The sequence below is a fragment of the Molothrus aeneus genome, chromosome 6, assembly GCF_037042795.1.
Source record: "Molothrus aeneus isolate 106 chromosome 6, BPBGC_Maene_1.0, whole genome shotgun sequence".
Lineage (NCBI taxonomy): Eukaryota > Metazoa > Chordata > Aves > Passeriformes > Icteridae > Molothrus > Molothrus aeneus.
Window position 1 is genome coordinate 35,939,426 of NC_089651.1, and position 23,502 is coordinate 35,962,927.

At 35.2% G+C, this 23,502-nt stretch overlaps 1 protein-coding gene across 1 annotated transcript in view; it reads right to left on the bottom strand.

Moving 5' to 3' along the window:
• Nucleotides 1–23,502, bottom strand: part of HEATR5A (HEAT repeat containing 5A) — a 55,573-nt gene that overhangs the window by 23,431 nt on the left and 8,640 nt on the right. The window contains exons 7-21 of the mRNA XM_066552176.1: nt 22,950–23,110; nt 20,185–20,440; nt 18,961–19,116; nt 18,000–18,250; nt 15,518–15,629; nt 14,526–14,678; nt 13,135–13,234; nt 12,368–12,477; nt 8,022–8,185; nt 7,743–7,918; nt 6,239–6,344; nt 3,794–3,984; nt 3,201–3,360; nt 1,923–2,112; nt 1,183–1,352 (exon numbers count right to left, since the gene is read on the bottom strand). Coding sequence (XP_066408273.1) covers nt 1,183–1,352; nt 1,923–2,112; nt 3,201–3,360; nt 3,794–3,984; nt 6,239–6,344; nt 7,743–7,918; nt 8,022–8,185; nt 12,368–12,477; nt 13,135–13,234; nt 14,526–14,678; nt 15,518–15,629; nt 18,000–18,250; nt 18,961–19,116; nt 20,185–20,440; nt 22,950–23,110 — 2,456 coding nt within the window. The remainder of the gene's footprint in view (nt 1–1,182; nt 1,353–1,922; nt 2,113–3,200; nt 3,361–3,793; nt 3,985–6,238; nt 6,345–7,742; nt 7,919–8,021; nt 8,186–12,367; nt 12,478–13,134; nt 13,235–14,525; nt 14,679–15,517; nt 15,630–17,999; nt 18,251–18,960; nt 19,117–20,184; nt 20,441–22,949; nt 23,111–23,502) is intronic.

Below are 23,502 nucleotides of genomic sequence, written 5' to 3' on the forward strand. Positions count from 1 at the left end.
GCAGCTCTTCTGCAACTAGCATATTCATATGTATCACAGTGTGGGGCAGAAAAACCTTCCTCAGTTTTTCCTAGCTCCCACAATCATGTTTCTAGTCAAACTAAATAAAGAAAATGTAAGGAATCTAAACCTATATGTTTAGACTAAACATGAAGATCTAAATCTATCTGTTTAGCATTGATACACAAGTGCTACCCAATGGAAGATGTGTGAATAAGAACTGTGTTGAAATAGATGAGATTACAACAAAATCCAACCACACTTCATTGTGGTGGACTTTTGTTTCTCTCTGACAGTGAGACAAAATCGTATTTAAAAAAAAACAAAACAAACCCCTCAAAAACCTCCAACCAACCCTCCCTGTCCCCCAGCTAGCCCCCCAAATCCACCAAGGCTAATAGCTACCAGAATTTTTTCTTAACAGAACTAAGTACTTCAGAAGAGCAACTATTCAAAGACAGAGATATACTGAGTTGAAAATAAAACAAAAAAACCAAACCCCACCCAACAAATAAACTCCCCTGCCTCTTGTCAAATAGGGCTGAAAAATTTTTTTTTTATTTCTTCCGAAGACCTGATTTGACTATAACTTGTGTGTTAGAAATTTTTATACTGACTGCCAAAATGTCAGTACACTGAACATTAATGGTTATTAACCTCTGAACCATTAATGGTTATTAATGCTACAGAAATTACAAAACACAGAAATCTACAATTTTTCAGCATCATGAAAAAAACAAAATGAAACAAAACAACTCACAGTAATTAGTACACACAATTTTTAAAGTCAATCCTTCAAGCAAGGCATAAAAAGCAGCAGAGAGAAAAAACTGGCCAACATAAGCCAGCTGGTACAAATCCAGCAAAAAGTTTTAATGAATAGTATATCCTGCCAGACAACTGGCCTTAGTAAGAACAGCAGAAAGTACTTGCAAGCAGTTCAGAAGGCCAAGATTTCTATAGAATGTGCTCATCTTGTAAAGGGGAAGAGAAACTGAGGGAAAAAAATGAAGATATATAGAATACTTGCCTGTAGGAGAACATGAAACACCTCATGCCTACACACACCTACACAATGATCAGTTTCTCTGCTTAAAGAAACAGCTGCATTTTTTAAGTGTTTGTGAAAAATAAGAACAAATTTTAAAATACATGGATATAAACTAGTAAATATATACTCACACAGAGGCAGCTTACAAGGTTAGACAAGTTGACATGTCGAGGAGCAAACATGTGAAGCTGCTGAAGGCAAGAGATGGCTTGAGCTTGAACAAGGCAGTCAGGATTATCTTGCATCACTGCACAGCCCAAAAGGCAAGAAGTTCTTAAGGCTGACACTGCTGTACTGCTGCCTATATTGAGAATAAAGGTTATTTTTTTGTTTGTTTTTAAAATGTATATTTCTTTTTAATAAACATGATAACCTGTCTTTTTCCCAAGCCAGCCATAATGTTCATCCTCCTAAACGATGATCCTTGTATCTGTGCTATAATTTGATATCCATGAGTAGGGATCACATTGCTCTCTGGTTATTTAGATGCAAATTTTAAATGTCTCCATCATAACTAAGACATAGAAGGGCTCCTAACTTTTGAAATACAAACACCTGTTCTCATGCTAGAATTAAAAGATGTAAGAATGTAAGAAACATAAAACTTAAAATTCATGTCAGAAATTTCAGCCCAAGGCAAGGCTCGGAGAACCAGTTCAAACAAAGGAAATTATGTCAAGAGACACTATTTTTGGAAAACTAGAGTCATGTCATCTTGATTACATGAAGTCATAGCCTATGAAATACTGTCTTACAACTATGCAAAGAAACTTAGATCTGCTTATTTGTTACAATTGCAACCTCACACATTCAATGTTTAGCAGTTTGGCTGCTAGAGCAAAGGAAGCTGAGACATTTGTGTGCTGTATACCTTGCAGCTCAGGGCCCAGAGTGGTAATGAGTGCATTCAAACAGCGCCCAAGGCTTTGATGGACTTCAGCGTAAGCCGGAGGCACGCTCAGCAACAACATTAGAACAAGAGATAAGGTAGGTTCCACATGCACATGATACAGGGGCCCAGCCAGATCTACTATTAGTGACAGAGAGTGCAGTGCCCATGCCTGCAAAATAAGAGAAGCAGTAATGAAATCTCTGTATGATATACATAAGACCTTTTAAAAATGTGCTAGTTAAAAGTGAAATTCAGTGATGAAACGCAATAGAAGTTGCACTTTTAGGTTCCAAAGGAACAAATAGAGAGGTTATACAAAGAAACTTTATCAATGAGTAAGCCATTTTGAATATTTTACAAGGAATTGTATGTTGTGCAATGAAACAACCATTTTAAATTTTTCATTGTTAATAAACAAAAAATTGAATGTAATAGTAAATTAGTTTAACAGTGATTATTATTCCTTCATTATATTCTATTATTTTAAAAATTTCTTACAGTTCCTTGTGCAAGAACAAAATTGTGAAAAAATACTAGACTTTCCAAAATAACCTACTGTTGTAGTTACAGTTACTTTGCACCAATAGCCACATCTGTTTCATGTCAACAAACAGTTCCTCTTTGTGCAAAGATACTGTGGGAAAGCTTTAAAAATTCTTTAACTGATATTTAGACAAATACCTTAAATACACTCAATGTCTCTTAAAGCTATTCTGATAGATAACAGTTTCAGCCATAGGGAAATAACATTAATTAGTCTTTAAAATTTCTTGTCTTATTCAAGGATGTATATCCACCAAGTTCTAAAATATTCAGGCTACAAATCCCTTTTATTTACTATATGACCCTTCAACAAAATATGCTGTGAGGTTAACACCATGAAAGAGACAAAAACTGACACAAACAAAAGAAGTCCCCTCATAAACAGAAAATCCTAGGTACTATGTAGTCCAAGTCAAGATATAGGTGAACATGAAAAGAAACAATCCCTAAAACATCAGATGCTGTTTTTGAAGTGAGCCTTATGAGTCTCACAGAACACTGAATAAGAATCTCCCACATCTCATAATAGTTCTTGCTTTGGAAGTTGTTGAAGGTGGATTTTGAGCAGGGGCAGTCTTCTACATTGCCTTTGCTGCTCCAGCTGCTACCTGTGAGATGTTGAAGTGTCTTATTCTTAGAAGAAAAACAACCTTAAACTCCAGAATATAATTCAATTAATTTGTAACATAACATTTTTATGTAAGTGGCAAGTACCTGTACATCAGGAGAAGTACTGTCCTGAGACAAAGTATAAAGGATTCCAACACATGCATTCAGGTGCTGAGTAGAACTTATTCCTCCTAGGTACCTATACAGACATCCCAGAGCCAAAGAATGACCTGTTCTTGATACCACATCCCTAGCAGATTTTAGCCTATTAATTGAAAGAAAGCTGTTAGTTTAACTACCAAGACTCTTACCATGTAATAAGTACATCTACGAATTAAATTTCTGGTATATAATCAGCAAAAAAATGTATTAGACACTATTATATTGCCAAAATTCTAAGTTCATACATGGTCTCTTATCTGAAGAAAGCACCAAAAATATTTTAGATACACTTAAATGGTGTTGCTAGAACAGCAGCCAATTCAATTCATTTGAAAGTCTACATGCTTGCTTAGTTAGTCTTACACTAAGAAATGCATACAGAACTCAGGCAGTGCTTTTTCCTGTTAATTTCTGAAGCGACCTCAAATTCATGAAGGAAACCAGCTTTTGAAAATTATCATAATAGGTGTCAGATAGATTTTTCAAACATTTTTATAAACACAAGCAGTATCTTTTCATGCTTATTGTGAACTTACTTGTCAAAACTGACTTGAGCTAATCCAGCAGTGAAGGCACTGTCAGAAACCACCTGTGCCAACCTGGCCAAACACTCTGCAGCAGCACATCTTAGAAGTGGATTATTGCTTTCCAAGGCACCCATTACCAACATCAGGGCAGATCTTCTAACTTCTTCTGAACCTAAACTTCCCTTGCAGTTAGCCAAGTGCTAAAAATAGACATTAAATATATTAAACAGCTAGACAGTAATCAGAGCGTGCTTTTCTGTCAGTCATGCAAAAAATACAAGACCTGCAGAAGGATTTTGATTTTCTTCCCCTCTGTGTGAGGAATTAATCTCTCTCAATTTGCTGTTATGAGCATTAGACTTTTAACACTACATGAATGTACATCACAGCACAACACTATAGTATCAACATTATGATTTTAGGAAATATTGGATAAATTGTAGTGCAACCAGATAAACCAACACATTAGCATAAAATTTAGGAAGTAATATCAAGAAGAAAACACACAAAAAAAACCCCTCAGTCCCAAACATTTGCCTAAGAATACAAGAATGAAAACTGCACATGAACAGAGGAAAATACAGATAAAGCACTGGGGAAAATGAACAAATAGCAGATAATTATGAGATCACTTTATTTAAAAAAATGTTATGTTATGTCTTTCTTACCCCAGTAAGAAAGACAGTGAAAAAGACAGAAATTATATAAAACAGAATTTTTCGATATCTCTCTTATTTGAATGTCACTAGTACGGATGCTAGTACACTAGAGTGTAGAACAAGTTTCCCTTAAACTAATAATAAAAAAGGGGAAAAATTAAACAGTGATTCATTTGCACTCAAGAAAGCTATGACATCACAAAACAATGTATTACTACAGAAAATAGGACTGATCACCTTGATTGTTAATCAAAACAAAAACTTCTGTGTACTGTGCAGGTTTGGACTGGGGTAGAGTTCATTTTCTTCACAGTAGCAAGCATGGTGCTATGTTTTGGATTTGTGCTGAACACAGGGTTGACAATACTGAGATGTTTTGTTATTGCTGAGCAGTGCTTACACAGAGCCAAGTCCTTTTCTGCTTCTTGTGCCACCCCACCAGTGAGCAGAGTGGGGGTGCACAAGGAATTGGAAGGAAACACAGCTGGGAAAGCTGGCCGCAATCGACCAGAGGGAGATTCCATACCATATGGCAGTCAAGAGATAGTTGTTTAGCATAAATAAGCTTTAAGTAGAATAAGTTACATGGAGGTAAAATACTCAGTGATTTAGGATACTGTTTGCCCAGCATGAGTAGCTGGTTTAGATAAAGCCTTAGGCTGATAGCTCTGAACTTAGGTCTAGAGATGTTTTTGTCTGGAATGGAGTTAGTTTTCAGAGTAATCTTCCTAGCAGCTGGTACAAGGCTGTGTTTTGTCTTTAGCACAAGAGCATTGATAACACGCTGATGTTTTGATTGTTGCTAGGTAATGGTTATCGTAAATCTAGGGCTTTTTTAGTTTTCCATGCTCTGCCAGAGAGCAGATGCATCAGAAATGGAAACCAGAAGATCATGACAGCAGAAGCTGCAATACCTCAAGAACTACCTACCTGCACAGACAGAGGGATAGAACCCAGTAACATATTAGAAGACTCCTTATCAAAATTCACCACTGGGCCCAGAGACACATGCAAGGCATGTAGAGAGCATATGAAGGGTAGATGCATAAATCATAAGGGTATAATTGCCTAGGGATTTTTTTGTGGTGAGTACCTCTCCAGAGGCACCCAGCTTGAGCTGACCTGCTGCTGTATAATTCTATTAAATAACTTAGTTTTATAGATTTGATGCCTGACACTCTGCTACAGGAAATCCAGAGTCAAGCTGGAAGAAGGAGGACGAACATCAGTGAGAGTGTATGTGACAATGAAGAGACAAAGGGGACAGCTGTCTGCTCTCGAGGCTGCCTGCTGCAAAGGGGCTCCTGTCCCAGCAGTTCAAGTCTCAGGTGGTCTGTGTGTGACTCCTCCAACAGTGTGACAATGCTCTGGCAGCAGCTCTTCCTTTAACATGGAATCATGCTCAGCATATAAAGCTGGGAGGAGGCAAGGGAATGTTTGGAGTGATGGTTTTTTGACTTCCCAAGTGACTGTTAGGCATGATACAGCCTTGCTTTCCTGGAAACAGCTGAACACCTGCCTGCTGATGGGAAGTTGGAAGTGAATTCCTTGTTTAGATTTGCTTGTGTGCATGGCTTTTACTTTCCTTATTAAACTGTCTTTATCTCAACCCAGCAGTTTTCTCACTTTTACTCTCACAATTCGTTCACCCCCATCCCACTGTGGGGGGAGTGAGCAAGTGAGTGGCTGCGTGGCTGGGTTTAAACCTCAGCAATTGATCTATTTGAACCAAGAGATGCTGTGGTTTAGTAACAGAGAGAGAAAGAGAAACAAAGGAGAGGGAGAGCAGATTTACCTTTAGGGAAGTAGAAAAGGCAGACACGACATGTAGTTGCACTATTTGTTGTCGAGATCCTTTTGTTTGCTTTATGGAATTCAACAATTGTTCTAACACCTGGAGCCTTAAACAAAAACAGAAAAGAAGCCACATAATTGAAAATTAAGGAAACGAATCAAACTATTTATTTTAAAACCCATAACAAAATCTATGGTGGAATAAATCAACTCTTGAGCATTTTCATTCAACTGGCATCCCTGTCTACTACAAAAAAAAAGTGTATTCCATATTAGAATATGAATTTCCATATATGAACATGAACTTTTCACATTTGTCTACTTAAATGTATTCACAGATAATCACATATCTAAGTAACATTGAACAGACATTATTAAAAGGAACCACATATGGGAATAATGCATTTTAACTTACAAATGAGAAAGGAGGAGGCAAAGGAAAAAGAAATGAAAATGTATTTATTTGCAACAATTAATTCATGTCTTGAGAAACAAGTGAAAAAAACCAATCAGAAAGCTGGTGACAGACAGGAAAAAAAAAAAAAACAAAAACAAAAAAAATCCACAATAAAAGCAGTCAATGAAGAGAGAATAAAGAAGTAAAGACAGGTCAGAAGAACAAATAAATCATTTGTCAATTTTATTGCCAGGTATTCTCATATACAAACACCTGCCTGGAACCTACATTAAACCCCAAACATTCAAAGTTGAGAAGACATCAAGACTCAGAACTCATCAAGATGAAACATTCATCCCACATAGGAAATTATAAACCATCACCAGCTATAATGATCATGAGCTAACAATTGAGATCTAACTATAGCAGGCTTTGAAAATATAAAGCTATTTAATTTTAAAAAAATTCATCAGCTATTTTAATTCATCAGCTATTTAATTTTAAAAAATTTTAAAATGCTCTAAAGCTGCATTCAAAAATATTACCATACAGAAGCACACAAAAAAAGCAACTACATGCAAAAATCTTTAGGAATTTTATGCTTTAGCAATCAGTGTGCTTATAAATGTGAAAAAAACCAAAATGCCATATATGCAGTGAGAAAATACATAGTCAAAAACTCAAGAGAAGTATTTGATCTCTTACAAGCATTCTTGTACCTTGACAGAACTGTGTTGACACACATACTCATTTCTCTCCATCCACTTTTTATAAAGAATGTATTATGTATTAAGCACCACAAAAAATGTGTAACATCTCTCAAAATAGCTTCCATTTTTATCTGGCTATCAAAAAAACCCATTATTTTTCTGGGTCCACAGATTTGCTATGATAATAACCTCTTGCTGGATGTGCCTTCTTGTTATCAGTAACTTTAAAGAAAAAAGTCCAATCATTTGGTGGTCTGATGCTATTCAGATGGTTTACAGACTCCACTTATGCAATTCATTATTTTTTCAGAACTGTTTTCTTCTGCATTCAGAGTCAAACACTGTGACCATCTTACAAGATCTCCTGAATTCCCCAGCAGTTACAGTTACTACTTTACCTGTGAGATTCTGTTATGTGGGAAAACATAACTCCAAAAAGTCGACTTGCTGCACTGATAACAGATAATGCAGGAGGTAGTGGTTTAGGAACTGAATCCCCTTTTGCAAATTTCTCATAAATTGAGTAAGGGTCATACTCCAGGCTGCCACCAGCTATGCTGTTACCTAAAAGAAGCTGTAAGAAGGAAAAGAGTGATAGCCATATTTTTGGCCACTGACCTAGATAACTACAATTGTACAAAAATACAATAATACCTTTATAATAGAACTAAAAGTACCTGCTCTTCAATAAATCGGTGGTCAGTCTCCTGCAGTAAGGGACCCAGTAAAAGGAGATCGTTCTCATGACAAAGGGATGGAAGCAAGAATGCAGAGGCATCAATCTGGCTATCTGTGACAGTCAAGTCAGTCACTAACTCTTTTAGAACAGCACTGAAGTCTCCTTTAAATTAAAGAAAAAATATTCAAAACCATTGGTTAGTTACTTGCCACAAGCAACTTTGGGAGCAATGCATTTATATTGAAATAGTAACATCCACATAACATTTCTCTTTAGTCTTCAAATAGTTAATTATAAAAGACTCTGTTAGAGGGGAAGCCACAGAGCAGTACCTGACAAAAGCAAGCTAAGCTCCCACACCAATCTAGAAGCAGAAAAACAGAGACCTTTTTCTTTACAGAAGGCATAATGCCATACAACTGCTAGGTCAGTAAATTAGTTACATTTACAAATAAAGTAGAGGGGAAATGGCAGTTATGAATACAGCCATATTTTCTTCTATTTCCTGAAAATTAATGCTGTGGAATGTATTATGTAATCACAAAGGAATACTTGAACTTGGCAAGCAGAAGTAATTTAAAATGTCCATAGGTTTGATAAATAAACAAAAGCTGATGAATGCAGTCCCCCATTTTAGGAGTTTGCATGCAAAAACCAAAGCAGGAGTTTACTGTAAGTTTATTGTAGGAGTGATAGGTTATGATAAATTTCCCTGTAGTTAAAAGGGAATTCCACATATTGTTGCACATAATGTTTTTGACAAGGTTGTACATAATACAAAAACAACACTGGGCATTTTGAGTCAGACTATTTAGGTCATTAAAATAGTCTTTGTAGAGAGAGAACATTTCCAATGCTGAATCGCATGTGATGAGAAACGACTGGTTTGTAATTGCCTTGAAAAACACTGCAGAACTGATCTTAAAGAATGTACTTGGTCTTGATATAAATATTAATTAAGAATTTGCCTCCAGAGCATTAAGATTGAAAAGTCAAGTCCCCATTAACTGGGAATTATCACCACTAAGATGTGGGGAGGGAGGAGAGACAGGCACTTAACACCACATATCCAATTCCTTGCATTCAATTTGGATGTTAGCTGATCACACAATTACATGTTTGCACTGAAATTGCTTATAAATTTTCAAGATATAGAAGTTTCAAAAAGTGGGACAACCCAGTTTTCAGCACCTCATGAGCACAAAGAGAGTTATTAGCATACTCAGAGCTGGTAGCTGCAATCAGCTACTTACCCCTCCCTGGAAACAGAACCTATTCTGAGAAGCTGACTTTCTCTCTCTTACCTGTCAAACTCCTGGCCCTATCAGCCTGTCTCCCCTGCAGGCATCTGGTGCTTTGCCTGCCTCCCTGGATAATTAAGCAAGTACGTAATTTTTCCAAAAAACATTACTCAAATCTAAATGCAAAATGTTTGCACTATCAAATATAGTACAATGTGTGAAAGGAATAGAAATTAGCCTTTAAAAAACTACTATAGTTAACAACTAGGAACTGTTCTTTTGTTATTACTCATCATCATGACAATTTTTTTTTTAAATCCCCTTCCTGTGAATAATACCAGCCTTTAAAATAAAATTTCATGGAGATCCCAGCATTTTTCAACCAAATAAAGGTTTATTTTAGTCCCGGACAGTTGGCAATCCTCAACACTTGAAACAATATTTCCCCAATCTAAAGCAGTTCAAAATTTTATGCCAGAATGCTGTTTCAGCATTCTAGCAATTCATCTCATCCTATTAAGAAAGAGAAGGGAATGCCTGTATTCAATTTTATGGTTTAAACCATGGAACATAACAAGCACAAAAAGCTGAAGTATGAAAAGAACCCTAATGAGTTGTCTGATAAAACATATTAATTTCAGACAACAGAAAACATCAAGAAATCTAATAGAATTCAAGCCATTGAAATTATTTTTGTGAAATTTTCCATTTGGACAGTATAAAACTTTTTGTATTAACTCACAAGAAATAAATGTTTAGCCTTGAAAACATGAGCACATTATAATCCAAAACTAATGACACATGAAAATTATCACAAATATGATTTGTCATTTTAGAACCAGATCTCCTCAGCCTAACAAGTTCATACTTTGGATCAGATAAATTACAAGTCTTATCCATTCATGCACAATGGACGACAGCAACTAAAACATGTTAAATGTATTCCACTGATGTTCAAGTTTATCTAACACGTTCTTCTCATATCTGCCACTGCTGAAATAATGCAAAAAATAAATTATGATTCATGCACACTCATGGTAAAACTTTGTAACATTCTGTTGTTTGAGCAGATATGATTTTTAATCATGACAGCAGTAAAAGAAACATCAAAGAGGCAGAAAGTGAGCAGGAAAAGACCAAGCAGAGCCTAAACAACTCATAGTATCTCAGGCCTCAGAAATCTAAAGGCATGCATTGACAAAGAAGCTCGGGTATATGAATAGTCTGTTTTCAACTGTTTATTTTCCTGGCCATTTTGTTTTGTTCCTCTTGCACTAAAGAAAACAAGGTTTGCACATTATTTACAAATACTAAAATTACAACTCCTGGTAAATGTTTCTATCATCAATTTTCTCAAAAATAAACAACTTACAGATTTCTATCAATGGGCTAACTACCTGGAATGAAGAAAACAAATACAAAAGAAATAAAACCATGAACTTGTGAAAGCTTCTCAATCAGTGTGTCACTCTGAGCCATGTGAAATGAGCCCTGCTATGAAACACAAGAGTACTCCTAATATTGTTCCTACTTATAATGACTAAATGTAGACATTGAAAAAACATCATGAGTTCCATAGTGACACTGTTTCTCCACACAATTTATTTTAAAAATTCACAGTATTTATGAACACATACAGTTTCTGCATGAAGCTATCATACTGGAATAAAATGGAAAGAATGGTATTTGTTTCAAGTTTTACTTTAGAAACTTTTAAATGCATTTTTAAATGATGCATAACTGTATGTTATGATATATAAAAATAAGTTCTGGCAATGTATGCATTTCCATTCCTTCCCTACTCTCATACTGCTGTATTACACATGTGTGGATACCTCTGAGACTACACCTGTCAAATTACTGTTTTGATTCTAAGGCTATTTTCAAAGATTTCAGCAGGGTGTCCACTTATTTATAAAAAACTTTTCAAGCTATTTCTTTATTTTTTTTGTACTAGAATGCAGCATCCTCAGTTAGGCTACTCTCTCACAAGAGGTACCTTTTGCAGGTCACACTGTAAAACACTGTATTTTCTATTAAGTTAGAGCATACACAAAAATCCCAAACACACCAAGAAACTGCCAAACCCAGCCACACCCAAATATTTGTATTCTGTAACATGTCACTCTTGTACTACAAGAACAAAAGGAATAATTTGCTCTCAGGGTTGGAGATGTAATTTTCATTCACAAATGAGTATTATACACTATGCTTCATTATATACGTACATCCAATGTGACAACAGCTTTAAGGCACAGGTCAGGGATTTGTCCCAATTCCCTTAGCAGTTACCACTAGATGGAGCAGATTATTTGAGTAAGGATTCCTTCCAAAATACAGAGGACACAGCTAATTTAGAGCATGGTTGCACCATATTGTCTCTGTCCTGAAGAATACCCTTTGCTTCTCTTTACAGCTGACAAAAACACTATGGCTCCTTACTGCAGTCCATAAACTACTGTACAACAAATTATTTAAAGACAACAAAGATATTAAATATTTTAGCTGAAAGTTGGACTCATCCACCTACAGTGCATAGCTAATCAATCAGAGACCTAGATTCTTTTTGTTATGCTCCATCCCTATAAAAAGTCCATCCCCAGATTTTGTTGAAATTGTTCTTTAAATACAAACCCTTTATCCACAATCTGCACAGGATCAGATTAATATATCTCTAATATAATGTAAAGCAGTTCAAAATTTCTAACCTACTTCATTAAATCAATTAATTTGAATTCTTTCAATGGTCTATATCCAATTAGTTTAAGCTAAAGTTACATCTCTGGGAATTAGGATTTAATGGAAATGTAAAATGGGCATCATTGAAACATTGTCTAACTAAGTATCAACCAAAAATAGAGGAAAAGTGTCTATTTGTAACAGAGGTCTATTTTGATATTAGAAGGGAAAAAAGGTCATGAAGTTTTTAGCTTCTAAAAACTCACAGTGACTTCGCTACAATTCATCAAACTTAGAGGGAATAAAGTTTGTTTTTTAGAAAAGGCAGAACTGATTTTTGCTGGCTGAATATGTGTTGGACAAAAAACTTTAAAACGAGCCCACAGTGTTCTTAATGGATTTCTCCTTGCATGGAAACACGTACCTTCATAGGCCTTTGGGGGCAGTACTGCTAGTAACTCATACAGTTTCTGTCTGTAAACCGTTGATGGTGTTTTTAAGGAATTTCCATATGACTTGTATATTGAAGAAAGCCTTAAAATATAAAAAGCATGTCATAGATAGAAGGAACTCCAAGTTTTATGTAACACCCCAGTTTCAACTGAATGCTTTTAAAATCTGTACATATTAGAAGTACATTTTGATTTGCACAAATAACAGTAAAAGGAAACCAATTTATTTCACATGGTCTGACAAAATGTCTGTTGTCCATCTCCAAGCGTTATTTTCATTTTATACTAGAGAAATAAACAAGCTTTCTATTTATTTATATTTACGACAACAAACTTTTGTGGATACATTTCTCTAACTTAGAGCTTGGAACCCAAATGCATTAAATTGTTCTATATTCAAAAGGCAAAAGTTTAATAAAACCCTTTCCAGCTTGGATCTGAAATTAAGTACAAAAAATATCCACGTCCAAAACATGCTTTTCAAAGCATATTCTTGAACTTAGTTTCTTATTCATAAAAAATAATGGTATATAAATGCAAATGTGTATGTTTTATTAAAAAAGCAGTATATAAAAACGAACTTAAAAAACTCCTGCAATAAAATCTTCCTTAGATTTTTCACAACACTGGAATCTGCAAACACAGAAACACTGATTTTTGTCTCTTGAAAAGAAATTTCTTTAGAAAGTGCACTAATCAAATGCAAGCTTTTCAGTAACAGTTTTTTACACACACTTACTGTGTCAATAAATCAACAGCACTTGGGAGAGGAGGAAGAAGTCTCTGAACAACTTCATCCGTAAGAAGACCAGCACAGTGGGAAACAAAGCTTTTAATAGCTACAAAAGGAATTGGATTTCAATTTACTTAGTGTGAGGTAAGTTGAAGAAAAAAAAATCATGTTAGCAAAGTAATTACATTACTACATCACTAATAATGATTAAAAGTAGAAATGAAAAAAGTCAGATGCACTGTTTCAGTGTCTCAGCTTGGACATTCATATCCTGACTTTTAATTGCATACATAAATGCAATTACTTTTTGCATTCTGTTATGAACTAAGTGATGGTATGTAACTCAAATTCATGGTAATTCCATAATAATAATGAAAAGAAAATAGGAAGATGATAAGTGACCTATTGCTTACTTTACTAGTTTTCCATTAAAATTTAGTTCAATTACTGTACTCTAAGAACCAATTAGCATGTATATAATTTACAGAAAAATAAACTTGAGTTTAATTTCCAAAAGCACCTAAAGAATCCACCATATTACCTATCATTTAAAGAAAAAAATGTTGAAAGGTTAATTGTTTAGGTATTTCTAAAATAAAATTGCTATTGAATTCCACATCTTCTGATGTATCTTAATAGTGAGAGAGCAGGGTGCTTACTATACCAAGACTCACATTTCTGTGAACGCAAAGCACCCTTTAGTACTCTTGAATACAAGACTGAAACGTGTTAAATATTTGAAGATCACTGGGGCAATTTCTTGGAACCCCAAATTCACAGTATTTCATGATAAAAAACTGCAACCTACCAGAAAGCAGCCACATTCCAAGTGCTGTTTCCTGGCTGAGGATTGCAACTACCTAATTGTAATATTTACCCAAGTCCTTCCGTTTTCACAAACATGTTTGAATGACTCACCAATTCTGTTTTGCTTATAATAAGTTACCTGGTAGAAAACAAAACCACTATTTTCCAAACATAATAGACTGTATAAACAAGAGAACACAGCCTGCTTTGGATCTTCAGTCATTGTTGTGATTTGTTTGCTAAACAAGAGAAGCAACCTTCCTGATTATCATTTATTGCTTGAAAATCAACTGATTAGAAGAAGGAGAAGAAAAACTCTCTTGGGTTTGTTTTTTTTTTTTGGTTTTGTTTGGTTTTTTTTCCACCACAAAATGAAACATATATGATATATAAGCATATATTTATTGATATATAAGCATATATATTATATAGCATGTATGTTATATATGGAGGGAATGTAGACTTTACCATCTAGTGAAAAAAAATCAGCATGGAGTGTTCTTGTTCTTTCAGAAAGAAAATTAACTAATAAAATTAACTAAAATTAACATATAACAAATATGCAGAGAAAGACAGTAAATTCTGCTTACCACAGAGGGCACCAGCACGACCTTCCAGTGTTACTTGCCAGGTAAACGCATCTCCTCGTGTCTTCTCTGTTTCCAGGTCTTTAGGAGATGATGGAAAGATGCACTTCCACAGTAACAGGATTCGTGGCAGATGATGTTGGACAACTGCAGGACCTGTAAGGATTGGTAGTTGTCAGGCCAATGCAAGGATTAATAAAACTAAATTTTCTTTCCTTCTCTTTTTTATTGTGTTCACAAAATCTCTGCAGGAGTGAACAAAACCAGATGCTACTTTCCCAGCCTTCTCATATGTAATTTCTCAAATATTTACTGTTTTGGTACTTCATTTTCATATGTAACTGCATACCCATTGACACATTTACTAGTACGTTACCAAACCAACTACAATGCCTGTTTGTTACAAAGTACAGACCCTGTGGATCACCAGCATAAAAGAGATGCAAAGATAAATAGTAATGTTCAGAAAAGCAAACATTTGTTTTAGGTAAATCAAGTATAACAACATAAAAAAGGGAGTTGTTGGGCAGAAGTAATACCTGAAAACATTAAAAATATGACCAAAATAAAATATATTCTTCATTAAAAATTTATTGACCACAGTCAATAACCTGACCAGTAATACATCTTAAAAAGTTCTGTAAGATTTCAAATGCCTGACAAGAGGGAAATGCAAATTATTAGCTCATTTTTTGCTGTGACAAATATTTTAAAGTTCTTCATGATCACTAGGACACTTGGTTAGATTCACTTTGAAATTTATTATCTACATTTAATTAATAGCAGTCCCACTCCAATCACTATTATTCAGAAACGGCTCCCAGTGAATTAATAGTAAATTTGAAAGAGATAACATTTTTATCTCAGAAAGTTTTTCTAAATATTTCAACATTTGGGGTTTTAAAAATTATTTTGCAGCAGTAAATTAGACAAAACCTCAAACAGAACACTGAACACCTTAACGTAGATTAAGAAGAACTGCAGAAAGCTACTACCTAATGTCATGAGAGCAGCTATCAGGAGCCATCCAGCCTGCATTCGCTGCAGTGAAATGCGGCTGTTCTGAGAAGCAGAACGCAACAAATCCTCTGCTACTGTCATGATTACCTTCAAAGTAAAAGAGAAAAACAGAGAATCACATTTTGGTAAATATCAATTTTTTTTCAATACTATTTGGTGTAATACTTAATCCTATTCTCTTGCTCCCAGAGGAAGATTTCCATCTTCCTCTTACACTATGGCAATAAACTCAGGCTCATGAAGTTGCAATTCCTGACTTCAGTACTAGTCTGGGACGGCTTCAGGAGTTCTCTGGAGTACTTCGTAAGTTCCTTTGCTGCTCTGTATGCTCTCCTTTATCAGCAGTAAAATGACAACTGATAATTTCCACAGGAACATGCATTGGAAGGATACAAGTTTTCTGATATTCTGTTTATGTCACAATGTATGCATGACATCTATGAATTACAGCTCAGAAGAAGGGTTGAGAGTGGTAATTATTTTTTTATCCTTGTTGCTGAATAAAGTCTATCGTTCTCTCTGAATATTTATCAAATCAACAAATGGTATGACTGAAAAATAAATTAAAATAGTATAGTTAGAATTAATCCTATTTTAGCTGCTCCAGAATAATTGCACATGCCCAGCATGTGCTAAAAGCAAGGTGACTCCACTTGTCACCAAGAGGTATCTACAACTTACATTGAGGAACACCCTTGTGCCCATGCACAATTACCACAGTATGTCTACAAATGCTGTAAGTATTCTGCATGTTGTTTGCTTCAATTATGTTTCACATTTGCTAAAAAACATCTTACATCTTGCATTATGTCCAGTCTCCAAAATAAACTGCTCATAAGTCAGTATTCCAAGTAAGAAGTGTCATTATCAAAAGTATAATTAAAAAGCTTAAGTACAGAAAATATCCTTATATAAATTCTTTTCACACTTAAAATGGTATGAAAGTTTGCTTCATGAATGTTTGAGATTTTTACACTTCCAAAACTTCACCTGATGTCTTTTTTCCAATCTGAAGTATTAGTTTCCCCAGTTCCATAATGCTACCAGATAGTTGTAAAAGAAGAAATGTATCTGTATCGATTCCTGCTAGAGTTAATACATTTTATTCTAAAATAAAACAGTACCTTTTTTAAATTTTAGTACTAAAAAATCACTAAAAACTTAGTATACATATGCTACCTATAAACCATACATGCTAGAAATGATGTAATTTAATGATTTCTGACAATTTTTCTCTGTGTACGAGCAGGAATGCCTTATATTTGAAGAATTTTTTAAAACTGAATTATAAGCAATAGAACTGAATGTTAAATATATATAAGCTCACTAATTTTTCTTTAGGTTCCACCTGCAACTCTATCTCCTCTCAAAGGATAATCCATTAATATAGAACAGCTTCTCTACAGTTCACTATTGTCTATGTTTGATATTTCCTTCTCAAAACTGCTCTATTCAACACTGGTCTCTTTCTGCTCCTCAGAAGAAGAACTAGTCTGGAATCTGGCAGTGTTCCTAGGAGAGAGCAGAAAAGGGCTTTTGTCAACTGTTCTTTTCTTCCCCCTACCAGCTTAGTATAGAATACAGTGTTCCTCCCATATTTTTTGTTGTGCCCTCCCATACCTCCTCCCTAGCCCTATTTCATCCTATTATATTCCTCTAAAAGAAATCTTTGTTAAGAATTATGTTTCTCTGTTAAACAGAAACTTCAGCTCTGCTTAGGTGCATAGTATTTGAATGACACTTTTTATCTAAAAAAGTGGGCAAATACCATCCATTTTGTTCTCTCTGCATGATCTTTCAGCAATCACAAGGAAAAGTTCATCAGTCAGGACTTTGAATGTCCAGAATGTTCTTAATGTCCGCTGACACTGAAACAGTTATTTCCAGAAGAAAGAATGTAAGTTTCTACATCATGCAAAAAATTAGCATGTACTGCTGACATTTGTGATCCACCACAGTTTTCCAAACATGAGTAACTCAGTGGATAAAGTTCCCATTAAGATGGAAACAGCTCCTTCCCCCAGTCTTTATTTCTACAGCTGCATATCCTTAAAACTTCAGAGCACAGCATTTTCTATCTGCACTACTGAGGAGACTGGCATCTTGACTGAGTCAATGCAAGAAGCTGATTTCTGTTATATTCTATAAAACAAAACAAAAGTGTCTATCTGTTGGACTTGACCAACGATTTCCAAGATAACTGCAGTTATTGCTGTAAGCACTGACTAACCTGTACACTTGAGAGTCATTCCCAAGAAACAGGATTTTTTGCTCCTCATACATGTGAGAAAAACATGTGCTTATTTGAGTCATGGTATGCTTCAAAGTCCTCTTCTTGAGGAACCAAAGTATCTCATCAGGATCACTGGGTATTGTGATCATGTCACTAAGAAAATATGCAAATACCACTGCAAAAAAATACAAGAACAGACTATATGAAAAGTATTCAGACCGTACCTTCCCTTTTCCATGTGGAATTCCTAAAGGACAATGTTTTACTGCACCCAGCAAAGCAGCCACAGCAAAACTATAGCCAGTTACTGCTTCTGGGCAGGATTTCAATGCACTGAGACGTTCAATGCAACGATCCAACAGCAGGGACACATAAGAGGGCAGGGCTACAGCAATACAGCGCAAACACCACGCTGCTGTCAGTCTAACTGAAATGCTGGGATGAAGAATGACAGAAATTACTGCCTCCAGAACACCTGAAAAATAATATGCACAAACACACTTAAGTAAGAGGCAAGCAGATTGTCAAACAAGTAAAAATGTATACACAGGACTGGCAAACATAACATGATCCAATTTCTATACTTTCCTTGAAAAAGTACTATTATTTTTAAATAATTGTAACAAATGTAAATAATTAAGCTCTTTTTAGAAAAAAATTACCCTAGATGAAAAGCAACATTATGGAGAAAACCTAACATATTGCACAGTTACCCCTCAACATACATAGAAAATATCTGTAAGCTTCTGTAAGCAAGCAGAAATCCATGCCATGGATGCAGCTAAATAAGAACAATAAAGGCACCCAGCTGAATCAGTTTTATTATAAACATTATGAAGTGTTGCAATTTAAATACAACCCTTAATGGAGTAAAATTTAATGAAGATTTTTTTTTTAAACTGACATACTTGTACAGGTTAGGAAAGATACAGAACTCTTTGGGCAATGTCTGAAATTTTCCTACAGCATGTAAGGCAGATAACTTTCCCTCCCCCCCCCCCCCCCCCACCTTTTTTTTAAAGTTTCTTGGAAGAAAACAGAAAATAATACAAGAACTATGGAGAATCCTGGTTAGGAGACTGAGCATGAGAAGAACAGTCATAAGAAATCAAAGAAGATCACAGCGAACAAACAAATATAAATTTGATTTGTACTGTGGTTCACAAAATAATTCAGGGCTTGTACCTGTACTGGAGTCTTGCAGTAATGGTGCTGCTGTAGTTCCTAAGCCATGAATGAGACTTCCGAGTTCCTGAAGTGCACACACAAGTACATGCTGACTCGCTGTTACATCTGTTGTATTAATTTTTGTTTCCAAGTTACCATCACTTATTGCAGCATCTGATAACACAATACAAGAAAATCACCATGAAATCATTACCAAAATCAAACAAACAGATGGGAGAAAGGTTTTTGCCAAGAGAAGTTGTTTATACTACTAAATGAGCTTTTACCATTTTTATTTTTGTTTTCATAAAGGGTTACCTTCACTGAGACAAGTACATTTCTTTTACTAAAAGGATGGTGTAGCAACATCTGTGAGGGAAAGAGTGTGGATAAATGGAAAATACCAAACTACTTATCTTTACATCATAGGAAACAGTAGCTGGCAAGAAGAGTGCTATTGTCTGCCCTACCAAAAGTAACTTGAATAAGACATACTTTGATATAACTGGCCAGATTTTACTTCATTGTAGGGAAAAAGAAAGGGAAGAAAAGACTGAAATCTTGCAAGATCAAACAAGTGAGAAGGCAGAGACATGGAATGAAGAAGGAGGGAAAAATATTATGTTTTTTGAGTGTTTATATTTTGAGACACAAATCATTATGTCTGTTTAGATCCAAAACATTCAGATATTTAAATCAGATACATGTACAGCAGAGGACAACAGGTTATGTCCAGGATTCTCTTTCTTCTCCTCCAGAAGGACAATGGTGGAAGATCAGAGGCTTTTTCTGGAAGCAGTGTACAAGACCTTATCATGCAAGAGATCTTTTCTCTCCATGAGAAATGCTCATGTGTCATTTAGGAACAAATGCTTCTTTTTTGAACCTTCAGTAGTGTCAACTGCTCTGAACAGGAAGGCAGGATCTGACTAGACATGCATTATCTGCCAACCTAACTTACTTTAAAATACTGTCTGTATACTATTATTGCAATTATTTCATTTGTTAATGGTTAAAATTTTATTTGCCAGGAATGGAGTGTTAAAAAAATCTGTATATACTTATGTGCAAATAACCAGCCCAAGCTAAAAACAAAGCAGTCCATCAAAAGCCCTCTACATTATAATGGTAATAAATCAGCACTATATATTCTGTTTCTGTGGATTCTGGATTAGGTAGTTGGACAATCACTTAAAAAAGGAACAACAGAGGCCTGAATGGATAATCTTGTTAGACCCATACCTACAACTTTCTTCAGTTTCCAGATGGCCTGACAAATCTCCTTGGCAGCTGCAATCTGAGCCTTTTCCCCAAGCAGGCCTCCTACTGTAGCTCGAAGGATGAATGAAACACAGCGGCGACAGCCGATAGCATCCATGGCACTCTGAACAGCCTTAGGGTGAGACTGAGACACAAGATCTAGAATATGGGATAGGAAGGCAGAGAAGTTCCTTTCAAGCCATTGTGCTCCTAATGTAGAGACAAATACCACATATGCCTGAAAGAGATTTCAAAAGAAACATACTTTAGAGCAAAATACATGGAAATTCACTGCTAACTATCCTACATGCTTGTTTTTTAAATCTTCACATTGCCACAACTAGAACACTAAACTGAAATGATTTATAAATTTATGCATCCATAAATCACACACTTTCTCACTTTTAGGTATCTGCAATTTTTTTATTTATGTATTAATTTTTAAAAATAATTTAAATTACTATCAAAACTGTTATGGGTCCCTTCCAAGTCAGTGTATTCTGTGATTCTGCACTAGTAATATTGCAGCCTGCTTTGACTGTAAGTTATTTCAAGCTGCTTGCCCATGTCATCTCATTCCAGAGTGTGAGAAATAGCAGTTTACCCGGCACAGGCACTTGTTATGTAAAACATTGTGTTTGTTCTCACTGAAGAACAGCTTCCAGCTATTTAACATTCTGCACATGAACCCCAAATTTAATGTATGAATGCATTTTGGGAACTACTATGTTACAAAACTATAACCCATAACCCAGAGAAAATTTGGTTATTAAAGGGTCTGAATCAGAGAATATTTGCAGCCCCCAAGCACTGTTCTTCAGCCCAATGAATTTAAATAGTTTGCCTTGCAATGGAGGTACCATAAAAAGACTGTCACCACAAAGAGAAAGAATGCAGAATCACTTTACAAACCTAATCACCACAAGACCATTTATTTCACCACATAATAAGCTCCCCTACAATTGCCTTCCATGTGTATATGTTGGATGTTTTTAATGAATAGATCAAAAAACCAGAATACAAAAAATGAGAATATGCAAATGAGCACACAAAATTCCTCATAAGAAAGGAACTTTCTGCTACTGCTTATATCAATCTACTTTCAACTACTGCTTATTTCAATCAATTTCTGTATTTACCTCATATATACCTTGTCTTGTGTCTAACATTCACAACAAAATTACTTATGTAAAAGAAAGGGAACTATTTAGACAAAATAATTATACTATTAGATCCTGTTAGCAGCTTATTGACAAATACTACTTAGGCTTCATAACGCATCAGTACATTACCCTGGTTTTACAGATTTGAAACCTGAGGAATTTAACAGGATAAAGACTTGTGAAGTGTGATACTGCCATGGCTACATTTTAAACTCTGTCTTGAACTTGGCTTGAACAAATCTTAAATTCTCTATATGTAAGAAGTCATCTTCAATGCCTTTCTTATTTTTAAATTCATAATAAGCTGCAACTCACTAATTAATACATTTTTTAACTGCAAATGTTTTCTACTCACAAGCACTGATAAATTCATAATTTTTCAAGCTTTTTTTGTAGAAACATTGCACTATTTCAATTGTTCTGGTACAGTTTGAGTGTACCATCTAGCACAGGTACTACTGTGTTAACATAGATACACATGAAAAAGGAGACAACTTCCAAAAACCAGTACAAATAGTCAAAACATTCAACGAGATATCTGATATATATCTGGAAAACTAATAAAACTACCATGTATATAGAACACCCTGGAAATCTCTGGCATGCATTTTCTAGGCAAATGGCTGTCAAGGTATTATTGTTCCCTAGCTTTTCTGTTCTCTCTGCCAAAAGTTAATGCTTCCACTCAGCACGACCCGAGCACAGAAGACAATTTGTAGCACCTTCTAGCTGTTTCACTGCAAAATCTGGCAGCTTGTAACAGTAATGCAAGCTAATTTAAAGATCTTTTGCACAGAAGTTGAAATGTACTGACAAACTGCCTTAATGGCAAAGGTGGTTTTCATATAGCTATGGGACTGTAACATACTAAAATAATCACAGCTATTTGATACATAAATGTTCATGACCTTTAGTCTTGAGTCACAAGTTTCACATTTGAATATCTACAATTCAGCATGTTTACATTTAAGATAATAATTACAGGATGAAACCAATCTGATATGTGAAAAATTTGTACTGTTTTTACCAGCAGGCACAACATCGCCTGGCTTCAGTCCTGTCCAGTTTACAAGATCCAATGTTTTGAGCATCCTGGAACATAGCAAAACAGATGCTGGGTTTTTTCCACTTATTTCTGTTTTGCTTACTTTTCATGCACTTATTCAAAGCAGAACCATCTTTTCAGAACTAGACTTGGAATTCCCTATACAGAAGAAAACTATTTCAAGTTCAAACATTTCTTCTAACTTCCCCCTTTAATTTTCAAATGTAATGAAATAAGTTTTAAATTTAAAAATTGAGGAATTTATTTATATCACTCATTTGAAATTCATATCATGTGAAGCTTTCACAAGTAGTACTTAGTATTTAATTTTTAAAATGTCAAACTCTTGGGTAAACAATATGCAACATCAGAAGTCTTTCTTTTCTTTCTAGCATGACTCAAGACATAAATCCTTATTTTGAAATGTATACATTTCATTACAAACACAAAAAAAGGATGAAAGAAGAGATATATACAGAGCAAAGCAATTATACAAATGTTTGGCAATCTCAGAAAATCATAACTGATGTAATCCAAACCTGAGTGACTCCAACTCTAACATCTCTGCTGACTGAACTGGTCCCTTTCAACATATCACCACTGGCTCGCAGAAATCCACAACTTCCACGCAGAAATCCAGTTCCCAATAGCTCCATCACATCCTCCAAAGAGACTCTGCGGAAGTTATGCTTGGTGGACGCTAAGAACAAATGTACATCTTTAGAGGAATAGTTCAAAAATCTCGCTATATTTCACAAGTAGAGTTTCAACTCTCTTAATTTTAGTAAAAATAATTTGCACAAACTCAGTAGCACAGTCGAATCCAAATACTGTTTGAGCATAACTTCACAACAGAAAATAGGATGTTTAGCTATCAGTGCTCCAGCAAAACACAATATTTCTCAAGTTTTTCTGCTTTAACTACCTTTGAGTAGTTGAAGCCATTACTTAATATGCATATTTACATTTACCCACCCTCAGTATTTACCGTCTATGCTCCTTCTGCAAAAAAGATCTGTAAGGTCTACTCTTACCACCCACAGCTTCATGGAAGCCCTGGTTCTTACATATTCCAGCTTACCAGCAAACACA